A 21,840-nucleotide genomic window follows, 5' to 3' on the forward strand; every position below is an offset into this window, starting at 1 on the left:
CAAACTTGCCAGGTTTTGTTCAAGTAAATGACATGCATTGAGGTAAACGTTTAAAAGCGTTCCTGGATGACATTCTAACTGTACAATTGCATTCGTTGGGGTCTTAAACATATTTTAATTATGCAAATGAGTAATCACGTGTGATTGATCATGGCTAATCCAAATTCCGAAGTTATTACTCTGTTTTTAAAAAATAAAAATTTGACAGCCCTATATACAAAAAAGGTGCACATCTTCGCTAGAGCAATTTGAGAGTAAGAATTATTGCTGGTTTTGTTTATAAAGCTAAAAAGGTGGTGACGTCAACGGAGGTGATGCCTTTAATGTCTGTGGCAGGAAATAAATACTTTTTTTTTAAAAAGACCGCAGTGTTTAGAAATAGCGTAGCAGGAGCTTGGGCGTGTTGTAGGAGGTGTCTTTCTGCTGACGCTTGGACCACAACATTGTCTTTCGTACAAATATGAGAGCTCTCAGAAGAGAAGAGCATCGTGACGAACAACAACGAAAAGGAAGCGGAGTTGTCAAATAGTTGACGCACCGCGAACGTCTCACTGAAGGCTATCATGGGAGCTGCAGTGGCGGCTTTACCCCTCGTAAGCTGGGTAAGTTATCTTTAAATATAACTTCTCTTTCTTCTTGTCCTATTTTGTTTTTACTCTACAGCGATATGGAATTCATGCAGACATTCCGTTCACAACAATTTTAAGTATCAACAACAACAGGAAGAAGCTAATATGGAGATATCCCTATAAGCCCAGCTCGCTTCAATTTTCATTTATCTCATCCTATTTATCCCGCCTCAATATTTAAACAATATCGATTCATATTACGTTTATATATAATATATATAACCTTACATTATAAATGTTTACTTAACGTCGCTAAAATCTTTAAAACCTAATATTTCATTTCTAAAATTGCACTGTATTTGTACTACCAAAGTAATCATTGTGACATTTCATTTATCTTACCAAACATTTCTAAAAAAAAATCGTACATTTAATTAATTTATCCTAAGAAAGTAATAACTATAACCCTAATATATATATATATATATATAAATATATATATATATACATACTATATATATATATATATATATATATATATATATATATATACATACTATATATATATATATATATATATATATATATATATATATATATATATATATATATATATATATATATATATATATTCTTATTACAATATTAACAGTAAGTTATTTGTAACATAATAAAGTGAACTAGAAAATTCCCGCGGAAATTTTGATGGACCTGCTTTCTGTTGAGTTGAGTTTGAGTTTATTTGGAACATGCATGCATACAACATGATACATCACACATGCATGCATACAACATGATGCATCACAATGTCCAGTTTCTCTATTCAACATGTTCGAAAAGGAGTAGGAAGAAGCAGAGCTTATTTAGTCCTACCCCTTTTCCTTTACATAGCAGTTGCTAAAACTTTTGTTCACTTCCTGTTCCCAATTTAGTCACAATATACTCCATAAGTAATAACAACAAACATAAATAAATAATAATTGGTGAATTAAATTATATTTTATATGGTGAGATGAGTAAGATTATCTTGAAAATGAATGGATGGATGAGATAAATTCAGAATGTTTATCATGGTTCTTCTTCTTTGTACTTTGTAAACACTTTAAGTTTGAAGAGTTTCTTGAAGTGGATCATATTAGTGCTTTGTTTGATTTCTTTGCTTAATCCATTCCATAATTTAATTCCACATACTGATATATTGAAGGTTTTAAGTGTTGTACGTGCGTACAAATGTTTTTAATTACATTTTTCTCGAAGATTATATTATTCCTATTTTGTTGAGAAGAATAGTTGTACATTCTTGGCTAGCAGATTGTAGTTTGCTGTGTGTATAATTTTAGCTGTTTGCAAATTCACTATGTCGTGGAATTTCAGTAATTGTGATTCAATAAATAAAGGGTTTGTATGTTCTCTATATCCAACATTATGTATTATTATATCTGATCTTTTTTGTAACACCATTAATGAATGAAGTGTACTTTTGTAGTTATTTCCCCATATTTCTACACAATAACTCTGATATGTAACACTAGTGAGCAGTAGAGAATATGAAGTGATTTTTGATCCAATGCATAATTAGCTTTATTCATAATTGATGTGTTTCTTGCTACTTTATGTTGTATATTTTTTACATGAGATTTCCAGTTCAATTTATCATCAATCATACCTAGAAATGTGGTTTCATTTACTCTTTCAGTTTGTATTCCGTCTATATGTATTTGTGTTTGACTTTCCCTTCTACTGTTACCAAATAGCATTATTTCAAAGATAGTCTGTTTTTGTCAAACCATTTTTAAAGGCCTACTGAAATGAAATTGTTTTATTTTAAACAGGGATAGCAGGTCCATTCTATGTGTCATACTTGATCATTTCGCAATATTGCCATATTTAGTAGAGAACATTGACGATAAAGTTCGCAACTTTTGGTCGCTGATAAAAAAAAGCCTTGCCTGTACTGGAAGTAGCGTGACGTCACAGGTTGTGGAGCTCCTCACATCTGCACATTGTTTACAATCATGGACACCAGCAGCAAGAGCGATTCGCAAGGATGAAAGATTTGTGGATGAGGAAAGTGAGAGTGCAGGATTAGAGGGCAGTGGAAGCGATTCAGATATGGAAGATGCTGTGAGAGGCAGGTGGGACGTGATATTCAGCTGGGAATGACTAAAACAGTAAATAAACACAAGACATATATATACTCTATTAGCCACAACACAACCAGGCTTATATTTAATATGCCACAAATTAATCCGCATAACAAACACCTCCCCCCTCCCGTCCATATAACCCACCAATACAACTCAAACACCCGCACAACACACTCAATCCCACAGCCCAAAGTACCTTTCACCTCCGCAAAGTTCATACAGCACATATATTTCCCCAAAGTTACGTACGTGACATGCACATAGCAGCATGCACGTACGGGCAAGCAATCAAATGTTTGGAAGCCGCAGCTGCGTACTCACGGTAGCGCGTATCCAACTCAAAGTCCTCCTTGTAAGAGTCTCTGTTGTCCCATCTCCACAACCATGCGTATCCAACTCAAAGTCCTCCTGGTAAGAGTCTCTGTTGTCCCAGGCCAATGGTAAAGGCTGTTCCAGGCCAATGGTAAAGCTTGACTGTCATCGTTCGGGAATGTAAACAATGAAACACCGGCTACGTGTTTGTGTTGCAGCAGCCGGCCGCTAATACACCGCTTCCCACCTACAGCTTTCTTCTTTGCTATCTCAATTGTTCATTAAACAAATTGCAAAAGATTCACCAACACGGATGTCCAGAATACTGTGGAATTTTGCGATGAAAACAGACGACTTAATAGCTGGCCACAATGCTGTCCCAAAATGTCCTCTACAATCCGTGACATCACGCGCAAACGTCATCATACCGAGACGTTTTCAGCAGGATATTTTGCGGGAAATTTAAAATTGCACTTTACTAATCTAACCCGGCCGTATTGGCATGTGTTGCAATGTTAAGATTTCATCATTGATATATAAACTATCAGACTGCGTGGTCGGTAGTAGTGGGTTTCAGTAGACCTTTAATTTTTTCATTTCTTCTGTTATTATTTGTATTAGCTTCTGTGTGTTCTCTCCTGAACAAAACGCTGTTGTATCGTCCGCAAATAACACTAACTTAAAAATCTTTTGTAACTTTACAAATGTCATTTATATAGCGATCTGTGCCCTGGACCTCTGGCCGGGGGTTGCCGAAAGCCGCCGTACTAATTAGATGGTGCAGAGTGTCTGAATCCATACAAAACGAGCCACAGAGCCAGCCTAAAACAGTAGCCAAATCATTTAAGTATGCCCTGAGCTACACCTGTGCCAAATTTGGCGCTTTTAGACAAAAGTGAACGAACACACCCTAAAATCTCCCTAAGGGCCCCCACTAATGGACTAGACTCTCACAATATTATATTAGATTGGTTGATTGATTGATTGAAACTTTTATTAGTAGATTGCACAGTGAAGTACATATTCCGTACAATTGACCACTAACCACTATATATATATATATATATATATATATGTATATATATATATATATATACATATATATATATATATATATATACATACATATATATATATATATATATATATATATATATATATATATATATATATATATATATATATATATATATATACATACATATATATATATATATATATATATATATATATATATATATATATATATATATATATATATATATATATATATATATATATATATATATATATATATATATATATTATATAATATAATATAATACCGAAGCGTCATGATGATGTACTGTTACACCTTTTAGCGGTTTTGTACTTGGTGTATTTGGTTGTGTCAGTTGAACAGTTCTTTGAGGGGAGAGGAGCTAGAAGTGTATTTGCTGGGTTCTTTTAGGACATGAGAAGTGTGCTAGGTCATGTGATGTCTGGCCCACATAAAGACACGTGCTAACACTAAGCATGCTAAGCCGCTCTGGTCTATTAACTTGTTGACAAGCTTCTCTGGAGCACTTCACATACATACACAGTGTTGGCGCTAGGAATTTTCCAAAATGGGGACCCCATCAAGTCATAAAAATGGGGTCCCACCGTAAATTTTTGGGCTCCCACTTTTTTGTAAGCCTTTTGAAAACAAATTATAAATGTATGCATTATCCTGTTATATCTCACATTCTATATTGTGTTTTGGAAGAAGGTTGTCATAAACGTTACTTATTTCATTAAAAAAATAATACAAAAGAAAACAAATGTTTATGCATATGTATTCAGTTAGAAACATTCATTCACTTTCTTCTTTTCTTCATTTTTTTCTATATTTTTATTGTAATATTTTCAGATTGTTTGTGTTCTATTTTTGGCCAAAGTAAGACAACGTTAGGCCCATGGTCACAAATCTGGGATTCCGTAAAGATAGTGATTTTAAATTGGATGTCATATTGGCACAGTGGTGAAAGTAATATTTTTTTAATTTAATGTTCAGAGCCCAAAACCAGTAAAGTTGGCATGTTGTGTAAATGGTAAATAAAAACAGAATACAATGATTTGCAAATCCTTTTCAACTTATATTCAATTGAATAGACTGCAAAGATAATATATTTAATGTTCCAACTGAGAAGCAATTGTTTTTTTGTTGCAAATAATCATTAACTTAGAATTTAATGGCAGCAACACATTGCAAAAAAGTTGTCACAGGGGCATTTTTACCACTGTGTTACATGGCCTTTCCTTTTAACAACACTCAGTAAACGTTTGGGAACTGAGGAGACCAATTTTTGAAACTTTTCAGGTGGAATTATTGCCCATTCTTGCTTGAATGGGCAATTAACGCCAAACAGCTTAAGTTGTTCAACAGTCCGGAGTCTCCGTTGTGGTATTTTACACTTCATAATGCTCCACACATTTTCAATGGGAGACAGGTCTGGACTACAGGCAGGCCAGTCTAGTACCCGCACTCTTTTACTACGAAGCCACACTGTTGTAACACGTGGCTTGGCATTGTCTTGCTGAAATAAGCAGGGGCATCCATGATAACGTTGCGCGGAGGGCAACATATGTTGGTCCAAAACCTGTATGTACCTTTCAGCATTAATGGTGCCTTCACAGATGTGTAAGTTACCCATGTCTTGGGCACTAATACACCCCCATACCATCACAGATGCTGGCTTTTCAACTTTGCACCTCTAACAGTCCGGATGGTTCTTTTCCTCTTTCATCCGGAGGACACGACGTCCACAGTTTCCTAAAACAATTTGAAATGTGGACTCGTCAGACCACAGAACACTTTTCTACTTTGCATCAGTCCATCTTAGATGAGCTCGGGCCCAGCGAAGCCGGCTGCATATCTGGGTGTTGTTTATAACTGGATTTCGCTTTGCATAGTAGAGTTTTAACTTACACTTACAGATGTAGCGATAAACTGTCATTACTGACAGTGATTTTCTGAAGTGTTCCTGAGCCCATGTGGTGATATCCTTTACACACTGATGTCGCTTTTTAATGAGGGATCAAAGGTCATGGCCTTGCCGCTTATGTGCAGTGATATCTCCTGATTCTCTGAACCTTTTGATGATATTACGGACCGTAGATGGTGAAATCACTAAATTCCTTGCAACAGCTCATTGAGAAATGTTGTTGTTAAACTGTTGGACAATTTGCTCAGGCATTTGTTTACAAAGTGGTGACCCTCGCCCCATCCTTGTTTGTGAATGACTGAGCATTTCATGGAAGCTGCTTTTATACCCAATCATGGCACCCACCTGTTCCTTGTTAGCCTGTTCACCTGTGGGATGTTCCAAATAAGTGTTTGATGAGCATTCCTCAACTGTCTCAGTCTTTTTTGCCACTTGTGCCAGCTTTTTTGAAACATGTTGCAGGCATCAAATTCCAAATGAGCTACTATTTGCAAAAATGTACAACGTTTCTCAGTTCGAACTTTAAGTATCTTGTCTTTGCCGTCTATTCAATTGAATATAGCTTGAAAAGGATTAGCAAATTATTGTATTTTGTTTTTATTTACCATTTACACAACGATATAACCTACATTCGGACATATATTTGTGTCCATATCGCACTCAGGAAATTGATTTACTGAGTGGATAATAAAAAGCTCAGGTTAATATTCAGACCTCACATTTGGCTTGACAACTGTCATTCTTGGTAATTTCCACAAAGAGTCTTAGATGTTAAATACACTGAGATATGAACTATTAAATGTTTGTTTGCTTAATGTTTGACTTAAAGTTCAACTTATCTGCAGGTTCCATGTCTTTGCAGCAGTGCCACATGTGTGGTGTGTAGCTGCTGTCCAAGCAGCAGGAACTCCACAGTGACCAGGATCATCTACGCTTCCATCCTGCTGCTGGGTACCGTGGTGGCCTGTGTCATGTTGTCACCGGGTGTGGATCAGCAGCTTAAAAGGGTATGAGTGAGTGGATGGGAACACCAAACGAAATAACCAAAGTAAACAAAACCACAATAATTCTTCATATGTCGTTACTGCACCTGATTATTGATCGTAGGAGTCCACGATAAATATCGACCCAATAGAACAGAGATGTAAAACTCAAGGCCCGGGGGCCACAACTGGCCCACGACATCATTTTATCTGGCCCGCAAACACCTGGAAATGATATGTGTCAACAAAGTACTTAATATTTTCTCACTTAATGTAATTGTCTAATTTAATTTTGAGAGGAAAAAATATGTGTACTGCTTGAAATTGCATTCCTTTTAAACTTTAAAAGTATCCTATATTGCAACAAATATTACAGTATATTATCATAATTTCCAAACATGTTTTTGTCTAAATAAAAATTATTAACTGTACAGCAAACTACCCATCAAATTAATACAAGTGACAATACATTTTACGTTGTTCTTTACAGCATATTACTGTTAATTGGAAAAAAAAAACTACTGTTTTTTGCGTTAAAATTCTGTTGACTGAACTGCCAGTTTTTGACTGTAAAATCTACGGTTGTTGTTTTTAACGGAGTATTACTGTAAATGGAAAGACGGTACATTAGTTTTTACGGTAGAAAACCTGGCAGCTCAGTTGCCAGATTTAAAAAATAACTTGTACTGTTTTTCCATTAACAATATAATGTTGTAAAAACCTATTTAAATTTAACACAAAAATTCTAGCAACTAAGCTGCCAACTTTTTTCGTAAACCCCCCCCCAAAAAACAGTGGTACTGTTTTTCCATTTAGGGTAAAATGTTGTAAAAAATAAAATAAAAAACCATTATATTTTACAGTAAAATTTTGTAAATGTAAAGTTTTTACTGTAAAATCTACAGTCTACTTAAAAAAAAAATATATATATATAATTAATAATGAAATCCAGAGGCAAATTCATCCATTATTCGCTATTACAAGCGGCCCTCTGATGGCAGCCATAACTGCCATGTGGCCCTCAATGAAAACCAGTTTGACATCCCTGCAATACAACAATAAATACGATAAAATAAAATAAAACAGCTTCGATTACCAATTTTTAAAAAATGCTTCATTGAGGCAAGATAGATTTGCCGTACTGTGCTATAAGAGGGGTTAGGATGAGCTAATCAATCGTCATGTGTGCCATTAACCCCGAAGTTAGAAGTCGCAACTGGGAATGATGTCAAGCTATTCTTGCACTTGCCTTGAAGTTTAAGTTTAAGTTTATTTCGAACATGTATAAAGTTTCAATAAGATACATCACTTATTGTATATATTTTAATTTTTTTTCTCCTTACAACATGTCTAAAAAGGAGCAGGAAGAGGCAACGCTTATTTAACCCTACCCCATTTCTACTATACAGCAATTACTAACACACATGTTCACTTCCCGTTCTCAACGTGTACACAATTTACATCAATGCATTCTAAATACAACAGTTCTCTTCATAAATAGTTAAGTCAGTTATGATTCACTTAATGAGATGAATGATATGTCATTTTCAGTTCAAGACATTCATCAACATTTTTCTTCCTTGTCCTTCTTAAACTCATGTAGTTTGAACAGTTTCTTAAACTGAATCATATTAGTACATTGTTTGACTTCTTTACTTAATCCATTCCATAACTTAATTCTTCCTTATCTACCGTATTTTTCAGAGTATAAGTCGCACCGGCCGAAAATGCATAATAAAGAAGGGAAAAAACATATATAAGTCGCACTAGAGTATAAGTCACATTTTTTGAGGAAATGTATTTAATAAAACCCAACACCAAGAATAGACCATTTAAAATAAATAAAGAATAGTGAACAACAGGCTGAATAAGTGTACGTTATATGACGCATAAATAACCAACTGAGAATGTGCCTGGTATGTTAACGTAACATATTATGGTAAGAGTCATTCAAATAACTATAACATATAGAACGTGCTATACGTTTACCAAACAATCTGTCACTCTTAATCGCTAAATCCCATGAAATCTTATATGTCTAGTCTCTTACGTGAATGATCTAAATAACATTATTTGATATTTTACGGTAGTGTGTTAATAATTTCACACATAAGTCGCTCCTGAGTATAAGTCGCCAAACTATGAAAAAAACTGCAATTTATAGTCCGAAAAATACGGTAAATATAAACAACTTTTGGAAAAATATGCACTCCTTCTGCAACCATTAAAAACTGTAGATGAAAAGGAAACAAAAATGTTATTGCTAGCAATGTAAGACATAGAAAACACGTGAAAAAAAACAAATGTATGCCACAGTAACACAAACATCGTATAACCCCATGAAAAAAACGATGGAATCACGAGAACTGGAGGATGTTATTTCAGTTGTTTAACTTTGTAGAAGAAATGCAGATAATAAACATGGTGTAAAAATAATATAGTCGTTTCAAAAGGCAGCTTTCTGGCTTTAAGAAACACTAAAAGAAATCAAGAATACGAATTGCGGTAGTCAGTAACGGTTTCATTTTTAAATCAAACAGAGTGAAAAAATTATGGATTCACTCAATTTTGAGAAAAACAATTCTGGAATCACCCTGTAAATGTTCATTTCCAAAAGCTAACACCTACATCAAATGTAATCTGTTCATTAGTCTGCAGTTAAAAAGAAGTGCTGTTGCACCAGGTGAATTGACATGAATCATGGCTCCAACACGAGAGATGTCAAAAACAAAGAGGATAATCAAACTTCAATCTTCAACAGGGTAAATCACGCAATGTTGCAAAAGATGTTGATTGTTCACTGTCAGCTGCTGAGTCTAAAATCTGGACCAAGTACAAACAACGTGGGTAAGTTGTAAAAGACAAGCATACTGGTAGACCAAGGACAACACCAAAGTGTCAAGACAGAAAACTTAAAGCAAAATGTCTTAAGAAACATAAAATGAATTAAACAAATGGGCAAAAACTGGAGTCACCGTCTGTGACCGAACTGTAAGAAAACGCCTTAAGGAATTGGGATTTAAATACACAAAAGCTAAACAAAAGCCATCTTTCATAACTAAACATAAAAAAACAAGGTTTTAATGGACAAAATGAAAAGCTATGTATGACTAGATGAAGTCATATTCAGTGATTAGTCGTGAATTTGTATTGGACAAGGCGATGATACTGGAACATTTCCACAGTCATTGATGATATGGGGCTGCATGTCAGGTGATTGCACTGGGGAGATGGCTGTCGTTACATCTTCAATAAATGCACAAGTTTACATTGACATTTTGGACACTTTTCTTGTTCCATCAATCTAAAGGATGTTTGGGGATGATGACATCATTTTTCAAGATGATATTGCCTCTTGCCCTTGATCAAAAAACTGTATAAACTTTTCATGAAGAAAGATACATAAGGTCAATGTCATGGCCTGCGAGTAGTCCGGATCTCAATCCAATTGAGAAATCTGTGGTGGAAATTGAAGAGAATAGTCCATGACAAGACTCCAACCTGCAAAGCTGATCTGACAACAGCAGTCAGAGAAAGTTGGAGCAATACGGATGAAGAGTTACTCACTCGTTAAGTCCATGCGTCAGAGACTACACTGTTGACAACGTGACGTTGATACTTTGTGGCCTGCACATGTGCTACACTTATCATACTGTTATGATGACGGTTATGGTGACCCGACCTTAGCAGTTCTACTCCCCTAAAAACTAAGATAGAGTCTGAGTCAGAGGTGCAAGAATGAAAAATACTTAATTTGGCCTGCTATACAGGAAGGGTTACTTTGACACTAGGGATGTAACCATTTAAAAATGTCATGGTTATTAACCACGGTTACGACCAAAATGTTAACATTTATCATTATTATCACGGTATTGTTGAATGAGCTCAAAAGGTACTTTCACACACACTAGAATCTTTAAACCAAGTTTTATTTAAAGAATAAAATAAGACACACAAAATATTCTCTTGGCAGAACACACATTATATATTGTTTAAGGTTCTGAAAAGTGTTTGAATATGTGTGTCTTATTCCATTTTAATATTTAAAAGTTTTTGTGTTTTTTACTAATAAAGGCAAAATGAGTGATGTTAAGTGACGTATGTAAACTTCCTGTTGTAGACACATGTCATATTCCTCCGAGTATAAATGCATCACTCTGCTAATATTAGTGCGTCTGCAGTTTCAATGTACGCAATTGAATACCTTAGTTGATAATACAGTAATGTATTTATAAAGTTTATATTGGGGTATGATGTTTCTTAATGGGGAAATACGTTAATGTCGCTTGTGTTCATGTTAGCATTTGAGCTAGCTAGCAAGCCAGCGGTATCTTGCTTCTTTATTAAATGAACAGTAACACCAGTCCGTGAGTTTATCGAAGTGCAGTTTTCAATCACTGTTTGACAATAATTATGATTTAACACAATAATACTAACCAGTGAACGTTTTAACATGGTTTATCATTACAGTCATCCCTCGTTTATAGCGGTCAATAGGTTCCATGCCTAAAAACACTAAACAAATTCACAAAGTAAGATTATAATTAATAAATCTAGTATTTTAATTATTAAAGCTTAAAAATATTATTTATAACTAGGGATGTCCGATAATATCGGACTTCCGATATTATCGTCCGATAAATGCTTTAAAATGTGATATCGGAAATTATCGGTATCGGTTTCAAAATTATCGGTATCTGTTTTAAAAAGTAAAATGTATGACTTTTTAAAACGCCGCTGTGTACACGGCCGTAGGGATAAGTACAAAGCGCCAATCACCCTTAAAGGCACTTCCTTTGCGTGCCGGCCCGGTCACATAATATCTACGGCTTTTCACACACACAAGTGAATGCCAAGCATACTTGGTCAACAGCCATACAGGTCACACTGAGGGTGCACGTATAAACAACTTCAACACTGTTACAAATATGCGCCACACTGTGAACCCACACCAAACAAGAATGACAAACACATTTCGGGAGAACATCCGCACCGTAACACAACATAAACACAACAGAACAAATACCCAGAACCCCTTGCAGCACTAACTCTTCCGGAACGCTACAATATACCTCCCCCCGCCGTCCCCTCGCTACCCCCTTACCCCCCCACCTCAACCCCGCCCTCCCAATCCTGCCCAACTCAACCTCCTCATGCTCTCTCAGGGAGAGCATGTCCCAAATTCCAAGCTGCTGTTTTGAAGCATGTTAAAAAAAATAATGCACTTTGTGACTTCAATAATAAATATGGCAGTGCCATGTTGGCATTTCTTTCCATAACTTGAGTTGATTTTTTTGGAAAACCTTGTTACATTGTTTAATGCATCCAGCAGGGCATCACAACAAAATTAGGCATAATAATGTGTTAATTCCACGACTGTATATATCGGCATCGGTTGATATCCGAATCGGTAATTAAAAGTTGGACAATATCGGAATGTCGGATATCGGCAAAAAAGCCATTATCGGACATCTCTATTTATAACCGATTAACTTAGCTTTTTTTAAACAAAGTTAGAGACATGAAATAACAGCCATATAGTCACCTTTACACTGGTTTCACACAGTATAGTAGCCTTGCGTTTGTTCAACTGTAGATTGCAGTACTCACTGGTAGCACGGAGGATCCTGCAAGCGTCATTGTTATGACCATCACCCGGCCACTACAACATGACCACAACCTGGAAATACTTCATCACATCGTGGGTAATTCCTGGTTAGATCTGTCTTCCATAGAATAGAATAGAAAGTACTTTATTGATCCCTGGGGGAAATTCAGCACCACAGTTCGCTCACAATAGACAATAATAATAATAAATAATATAATATATTATATATGTAATGTATAATATATATAAATAATATAAATATATTCTACATTTAAGTGCAGTCAAGGAACATATGCATTATACGGTCTGATGGCTGTCGGTATGAATGTGCTAAAACAACGGGCGTAAATTGTTTAGCAAAAACTCGGCCTACTTCACAGTCACAGCTATGACCAATAGCTTTGTTGTTATCATTCCGTGTTGTTTGCAGTAAGTGGGTCCCGCGATGTCTCGTGTTTGGTATTTTGATACCGTGTGGTATCTGGTATGTGAATGCTCATGTTTTTCATTATTGTGAAACGATACCAATTACAGAATTATGTCGCTCTAGTCAGGCTCCGGCAAATGTTATCTATGGCTGGATGCGCATGGAACTCGTTACCAGCCCGATGTTAACAGTCACGGTGACTGAGACACGTGCATTAAGGAGACAACTTCTGTACAGGGGAGTTGATGTAGCTAAGGAGACAGCACTGGAGGGGTCATAAGGCTGGGTGTTTGACGCTCACACAAGAGGAAAAATATTAGTTGGCTGGATCTCTTCCTCGGTACTGCAGTACTTGTTGTGATGCTCGCTTGTTCAATTAAGAAAGTACCGTATTTTCCCGACTATAAGGTGCACTTAAAATACTTTTTTTTTTCTCAAAACTCGACAGTGCGCCTTATAACCCGGTGCACCTACTAATGTAAGGAATAAGTTTAGTTGAGCTTACCCACCTCGAAGCAATTTTATTTGGTACATGGTTTAATGATAAGTGTAACCAGTAGATGGCAGTCAAACATAAGAGATAAGTGTAGGCTGCATTGTTTGATGTGCTTCAACATAGGAGTATTATTATGGTGTGTGTATAAGTGTAAGACACATTATCTGCCGTTTTGTTTCACAATATTATGCAAAAGCAACTTTTCTTACCTTCTAGTACCTGCTGATCTGTATTTGGGATCTGCATAAATCATGAAAAATTGCGCGCGTCCGTCTTTGTAGTCCGTGCCAACACCGTAGTCGATATGTTTCTTCTTTTTCTCCATCTTCTTGTTATGCCATTTCTAATATAAAGTACCGCAAAGTAAAAAGTAAGATATTACGGACTGTAGATGGTGAAATCACTAAATTCCTTGCAATAGCTCATTGAGAAATGTTGTTCCTAAACTGTTCGACAATTTACCCACGTATTTGTTCACAAAGTGGTGACCCTCGCCCCATCCTTGTTTGTGAATGACTGAGCATTTCACAGAAGCTGCTTTTATACCCAATAATGGCACCCACCTGTTCCCAATTAGCCTTTTCACCTGTGATATGTTCCAAATAAATTTTTGATGAACATTCCTCAACTTTCTCAGTCTTATTTGCCACTTGTGCCAGCTTTTTTGAAACGTGTTGCAGGCATCAAATTCCAAATGAGCTAATATTTGCAAAAAAATAACAGTTTTCCCGTTCAAACGTTAATTATCTTGTCTTTGCAGTCTATTCAATTGAATATAGGTTGAAAATGATTTGCAAATCATTGTATTCTGTTTTTATTTACCATTTACACAACATGCCAACTTCACTGGTTTTGGGTTTTGTATTTTCTTGATCTCATTTATTGTTTCTTAAAGGCCTACTGAAATGATTTTTTTAAATTTAAACGGGAATAGCAGATCCATTCTATGTGTCATACTTGATCATTTCGCGATATTGCCATATTTTTGCTGAAAGGATTTAGTAGAGAAAATCGACGATAAAGTTCGCAACTTTTGCTCGCTGATAAAAAAAAAGCCTTGCCTGTACCGGAAGTAGTGTGACGTCACAGGAGCTAGTATTCCTCACAATTCCCCATTGTTTACAATGGAGCGAGAGAGATTCGGACCGAGAAAGTGACGATTACCCCATTAATTTGAGCGAGGATGAAAGATTCGTAGATGAGGAAAGTTACAGTGAAGGACTTGAGAGGCAGTGATGGACGTATCTTTTTTCGCTCTGACCGTAACTTAGGTACAAGCTGGCTCATTGGATTCCACACTCTCCTTTTTCTATTGTGGATCACGGATTTGTATTTTAAACCACCTCGGATACTATATCCTCTTGAAAATGACAGTCGAGAACGTGAAATGGACATTCAGTGCCTTTTATCTCCACGACAATACATCGGCGAAATGCTTTAGCTACGAGCTAACGTGATAGCATCGTGCTTTAACTGCATATAGAAACAAAAAAAATAAACCCCTGACTGGAAGGATAGATAGAAAATCAACAATACTATTAAACCGTGGACATGTAAATACACGGTTAATGCTTTCCAGGCTGGCGAAGGTTAACAATGCTGTGCTAACGACGCCATTGAAGCTAACTTAGCAACCGGACCGCACAGAGCTATGCTAAAAACATTAGCTCTCCACCTACGCCAGCCAGCCCTCATCTGCTCATCAACACCCGTGCTCACCTGCGTTCCAGCGATCGGCAGAAGGACGAAGGACTTCACCCGATGCGTTTGGCGGCCCGGAGACGTAGGAAGTCAAGGTGAGGTCGGCGGCTAGCGCGTCTGCTCTCCAACAAAGTCCTCCTGGTTGTGTTGCTGTAGTCCGCTGCTAATACACCGATCCCACCTACAACTGTCTTCTTTGCAGCCTTCATTGTTCATTAAACAAATTGCAAAAGATGTCCAGAATACTGTGGAATTATGAAATGAAAACAGAGCTTTTTGTATAGGATTCTACGGGGTACCATAACTTCCGTTACTCTGACTTCGTCACGCGCATACGTCATCATACCGCGACGTTCCAGCCGGATATTTCCCGGGAAATTTTAAATGTCACTTAATAAGTTAACCTGGCCGTATTGGCATGTGTTGCAATGTTAAGATTTCATCATTGATATATAAACTATCGGACTGCGTGGTCTGTTGTAGTGGGTTTCAGTAGGCCTTTAATGCCAGAAAGTTCTCATTTAAAATGACTATAGTTTTGTGTCATGTGACAGTCTGTTATTTGCTTTTTTTCTACAACAATAAACAACTGAATGAACATCCTCCAAGTCCGGTGATTCCATTGTTTCCAGCGGTTGTTATTAACATGTCATCCTCACACGGAGGAGGGATGGGAATATTAATATCATGATTTGGTAGATTGATAGTCGAATCGGACTCCTCCAAATTGAATCGTCGAATCTCTGACTATTTAAAGGCAGCCCTAGGAATTAGTCACTTATGTACATGCAAATATGAATGAATAGGTACAGTTTCATTTCAAAACAATAAATGAACTGCTGTGGTTTTGTATTTACAAGTAAATTGTTCTTCTCCTACACCTTAATAATCTAACTTATTGACAATCAACACAACTTTGACTGTGATGTGTTGTAGATACCAGGCTTCTGTGAAGATGGAGCAGGTTCTTCCATACCTGGCATGGAAGCAGATGTTGACTGCCAGATGTTTGTTGGCTACAAAGCCGTGTACCGTGTGTGTTTTGGATTGAGTGTGTGGTTCCTTGGCTTTTCCATTCTAATGATTAGCATCAAGAACAGCCGAGACCCCCGTGCCGCCATCCACAATGGGTAAGTAGGAAATGTCGTACTACTAAACTAAAGGAGTCGATAATCCATAAACTCTGACCTCAACAGCAACATAAACCTTCAACAGTCGTCGACGTGGTCAGATGTGTTTCTATGTAACCTTTACATCAGCAGTACCAATTGTCCACTCATTTGAAGTCTTCTCATTGCATTTTATGGATACAGCACCAATGGACGACACAAGTCAACGCAAACATATTCCTCATACAGAACCAAGAAAAAAACCTTACATTTAGGAAGAAACCTTTTTAGGGGAACTGCACCTTTCTTTGGAATGTTGCCTATGATTCACAATCCTTATGAGAGACAAGAACATATACTTTGTCTTTTTTTATGCATTCCAAAACGTAAATGAAAGTCAGCTAACGTCATTGCATCTATTCTGCCCATAAAGCCCACTAAAAATCATCCAAAAAGCCCCAACAATACTCCATTTACATTTTGTGACCTGAATATTGACCAATTATTAGCGAGATTTTTGCAAAGCGCCAACGTTAAGGGCCTACTTTTAGTGGCGCATTGATCACAGAGCGATAACTAGCTCATGCTGATATATTGACATCATGAGCTGGAGAGCTGATGCATCGCCTCTGAGCTGGTGAAAGTTTATTCTAGATCGTAAATCATGCCCCTCACCTGGATAGTAGAAGGATGCGGCCATAAAACGAGAAGTAGGTTGACTTTAACATCCAACTTAGAGCCGGCGATGGCGTGAAAGACTCTAAAATACGCTGGATTGCACCCACCTTTTTCTTTTTTCGCAAGAATTATGATTAATTCTTCATCTAAACAAGAAGATGTGAACATCCCATCAGTCGGCATCCCAGTGTGAGCCGGTCTTGTACAGTGAGTGATTGTTTTATTATGTTGGTTGGCTCTCATGAAGTCATAAGTGGTAGTGTTGTTGTTGAAGGAAAAAGCTCACATTTATTTAAGATTTAGAATGCATTGAAAAAAACATATGTGTGCTTGTCTTGCGTAAGGATTGTGAATGATAGGCAAAAAAAAAAAAAAAAAAAGTGCAGCTGCCCTTTAACAGAGCAGTAGAGTTGAGATCGAGAGAGAAGGGCGAGTAAAAATGGATAATAGCAAGTATGTGTGTAAATATAGCTGTATCATTAACAGTAGTACTGTCTTTATCATTAAATCTTGTACAACTATTTAAAGCAGGGGTGGGCAATTAATTTTTACCGGGGGCCGCATGAGCAACCCGAGCACTGCTGGAGGGCCACACCGACAATATTTCAATTAAATTTTGCTCAAATTATTTTTGATATACCGTAAGATAGATAATAATAATAATAATATTTTCATTTAACCTAACTTATCTTTATCCAAAAGCAGATGGCTTTTGGTGGTTTTATTTTCAACACTTTCTTACACAACACTTCCTGATGTATATTACAATACAAAAATGTCCATTTCTGTCACTTTATCCTGCATCCTCTTTGTTGTGAACGTAGCATGCCTGTAAGGTGATTGGCGAAGAAGGGGGAAGCATTGCTGTTGCGGAAGGAACGAGATAAGTTGAGCTGTGTTAGTATAGCATGCTCAATAAAAGTTTAAAAAGAGCATCAGACTTGGTGTGCACTTCTTCTGGACGCTACAATTGGTGTCAGAAGTGGGATGAAATGCCTCCCAGTTCGCCTTGCCATTAAACCTGGGAGTCTTCATTGAGGGCGGAATTCCCCCCGTGGCAAGCAGCGTGGCTGCACCTGTAAACGCTGTCTCTCTCTCTCTCTCTCTCTCTCTCTGTCTCTCTCTCTCTCTCTCTCGCTCTCTTTGCGGCAAGCTCCTCACGTGGCACGTACCTCCCGATGACGTAGCACACAAACAGTGCAGTATGCGTAAAGTTTTACTTCTGACACCAATTGTAGCGTCCAGAAGAAGTGCACACCAAGTCTGACGCTCTTTTTAAACTTTTATTGAGCAGGCTATACTAACACAGCTCAACTTATCTCGTTCCTTCCACACGCACGTCTCCTCACTCCTCATTTACGCAACTCAAGAAGACAACATCTACTTCAGCAGGTCGTTACACTATATTCTTTAAACACAGCAACGTGTGTACCACAATTAAGCACAACGGCTTTACCTTTACTTGGCAGTCCATGTCTTGTTGAAAACACGCCATTCGTCATCAACTTTTCTCTTTTTAGCGTCTCGGGGATAACCGGGCATCACTTGTCACTGTGCGCCTTCCCTCACAGGACATACGCACATATAACACTTTTCAAAATAAAAGCAGCACAGTTGTATTGCACGCACGACAAAGATGTTTTTTTAAATTTATTTTGTACTTTGTGATTGCCGCTGCGCGCACGAGCATACGTCCACACGGAAGTAATACAAATAACGCTTTTCAAAACAAAAGCAGCACCGTTGTATTGCACACTCGAAATAGATACTTTTTTAAATTTATTTTGTAATTTATAATTGGCCTCACGCGGGCCGGACAGGGACGTACAAAGGGCCGGATGCGGCCCGCGGGCCACAGAATGCCCAGGTCTGATTTAAAGTAACTGTGGGAAATGTGATGGCTGCCAACTACCAACATAATAATGTCCATTGCTGTTTTTTTGGTCATATTTATATACCGTAATGTAGTAATCCTCAAACTGGGGTACGTGTACTACTAGTGGTACGCAGGCCCCAGCTCGTTGTACGCGAAATAATCACTTGATTAAATATTTAAACAGTGTTACTGTTCAAACTGTTTAATGTTACATATATTTGTTAAATAGAACCTCTGCTTTGTTTTTAATGAATACTTAGGCCTAAATGTTGTAATACAAAAATAATAACTTCGAGTTTACATAATAATGTTCATACCAAAGATCCATCCATCCATCCATTTTCTACCGCTTATCCCTTTTGGGGTCGCGGGGGGCGCTGGAGCCTATCTCAGCTACAATCGGGCGGAAGACGGGGTACACCCTGGACAAGTCGCCACCTCATCGCAGGGCCAACACAGATAGACAGACAACATTCACACTCACATTCACACACTAGGGCCAATTTAGTGTTGCCAATCAACCTATCCCCAGGTGCATGTCTTTGGAGGTGGGAGGAAAAAGAGCAATATAAAAATAGATATATATATTTTTGCAAAAATAAAACAAAGAACCAATGGCCTAAAATATACACATTAGTGTACCAAAGACAAACAATAAGTGACGAAAAAGTACCATCCATCCATTTTCTACTGCTTGTCCCACAATCAATAAGATAGTCAATAGTCAATAAAAACAGTCATGACATTAGGTACAATCTAGAATAATCTCTTTCCGCAATACTTCTCCTCTTTGTCTATTCTTAAAACCCACTATAAGTCGCACCGCCCGAAAATGCATAATAAAGAAGGAAAAAAACATATAAGTCGCATTTTTGGGGGAAATTTATTTGATAAAACCCAACACCAAGAATAGACATTTGAAAGGCAATTTAAAATAAATAAAAAATAGTGAAGAACAGGCTAAATAAGTGTACGTTATATGAGGCATAAATAACCCACTGAGAACGTGCCTGGTATGTTAACGTAACATATTATGGTAAGAGTCATTCAAATAACTATAACATATAGAACATGCTATACGTTTACCAAACAATCTGTCACTCCTAATCGCTAAATCCGATAAAATCTTATACGTCTAGTCTCTTACGTGAATGAGCTAAATAATATTATTTGATATTTTACGGTAATGTGTTAATAATTTCACACATAAGTCGCTCCTGAGTATAAGTCGCACCCCCGGCCAAACTATGAAAAAAACTGTGACTTATAGTGCAAAAAATACGGTATATACATATATACAGAAGCATTCCTTGTGGGTGGAAAGTAAGAATTGCACACAGAGAGGTGCTAAACTATAAAATCAGTGCCTATGAGAGTTCACCGTGGTTATGGCAGCTACCGTACCATTATGGTGGCAATTGGAAAGCCAAGTGTTTTTTCTGAGGGTGAAAAAAGTTTGAGAACCACTGCCATAATGCATTGTAGCACTGAGCAACACATGTATGCATTCATTTGAGCGATGTAGCTCTAGCTGTAAAAGTTCCAGCGTGTGTTGCAGTAGCGTGGTATAAGCATTAGATATGGGTACGCTTTTAATCAATCCATTTTCTCCAGCTGCAAACTGGATGGCTGACCATAGAAGGCACAAATGTCCTGTCACACACTAAATCAAGTTTATGTAGCACATTAAAATCCTGTGACCCGAGTTTGATATGGTCTGCTTTATAAAGAGGCAGTTATTTGTTTGGCTTTGTGTAATTCTTGTTCTATCATAGGTTTTGGTTCTTCAAGATTGCTGCCCTGGTGGCCATTACAGCCGGTGCCTTTTACATTCCAGAAGGGCCTTTCACCTATGGTAAGAACCCACCTCAGCTCTACGATGTCTGATATCAGTGTATAAGCATATATCAATCAATGCTGTGTGTTGCAGCATGTTTTGTTGTCGGTTCTGGTGGAGCTTTCTTCTTCATTGTGATCCAGCTGGTGCTGCTGGTGGACTTTGCACACTCCTGGAACGAGTCTTGGTTGGACAAAATGGAGAATGGCCACTCAAGGGGCTGGTATGCAGGTTAGTTAGCCATTAATACTTAGTACAGTAGCAAGTAGGGTTGTCACGAATTGCAGTAGGCGATACTGATAACTATGAATTTCCACGATTCTCAATACTTATTAGATACCACGATGAATTCAATTCCATAATAAACACCTTAAAAACCCACATTCTTTTCAATTCACTACTTTATTGAAGTGTTTAAAATTGTCAAGTCTTTAAGTATCAGCTGCCAAGAGGTAACTACAGTATACATTGAAAAAAAGAACAGCAGTGTTCTATAACATCCCAGTATATCAAAACAAACAATACTGTGCTTATATATATGCTCATAAATAATAACAGTCGACTATTCTACATTCTAAAAGGAACAGCAGTGGCACGGAGCCTTCAAGTATATAGCACAAACCTCGGGCGGCCGTAAGGCAAAATGGGGGCTGTGAGGCTTGCCTCCGCACAAGCTCTGCTACTCTGTCTGCTACTCTTGTCTGTAGTATACCTCAAAAAGACATTTTGCCAGACAAACACCCGTCTAGAGTTGCTTTTACTCAGAGGCATCTCGAGGACAATAGATCCAACAACGATCTCAACGATACCGGTGGAGGTACTAGAGACACACATACCGGCTAATCCACCTGGTGCTTCCTGGCACAAATCAACCAGGAGAAGACACCATGCCGATGTGCGGAGCCGGCTCAGTAAGCGGCTGTTTAGACCACTACCAGCTCTGATCCTGACAAAGGTGAGACCACTAAGGAACACAATTTATTAACTTTTCCTCCTCACCGATACCAACAAAGACTACACCGCCTGATGTTCCCTATGCCTTACTAAGACCTGGCTGCACCATACCGTGCCTGATCAAGCCATAACACCATCCGGCTTCATTCTCCATTGAGCCGACAGGTCTGAACCTGT

The 21,840-nt window shown here is 37.6% G+C and overlaps 1 protein-coding gene across 2 annotated transcripts in view; it reads left to right on the plus strand.

Annotated features, from left to right (window-relative positions):
• The first annotated feature begins 418 nt into the window (after positions 1-418).
• LOC133643051 (serine incorporator 1-like) overlaps positions 419-21,840 on the plus strand; it is a 45,946-nt gene continuing 24,524 nt past the window's right edge. Inside the window, exons 1-5 of one of the 2 annotated variants that reach the window (XM_062037457.1) lie at positions 419-602; positions 6,840-7,001; positions 16,146-16,339; positions 20,648-20,727; positions 20,803-20,940. In XM_062037457.1, the coding sequence (XP_061893441.1) occupies positions 564-602; positions 6,840-7,001; positions 16,146-16,339; positions 20,648-20,727; positions 20,803-20,940 (613 nt within the window). In that variant the 5' untranslated portion in view covers positions 419-563. The remainder of the gene's footprint in view (positions 603-6,839; positions 7,002-16,145; positions 16,340-20,647; positions 20,728-20,802; positions 20,941-21,840) is intronic. The other variant, XM_062037458.1, reaches the window with a different exon arrangement.

Source organism: Entelurus aequoreus, linkage group LG26 (genome assembly GCF_033978785.1).
Source record: "Entelurus aequoreus isolate RoL-2023_Sb linkage group LG26, RoL_Eaeq_v1.1, whole genome shotgun sequence".
Lineage (NCBI taxonomy): Eukaryota > Metazoa > Chordata > Actinopteri > Syngnathiformes > Syngnathidae > Entelurus > Entelurus aequoreus.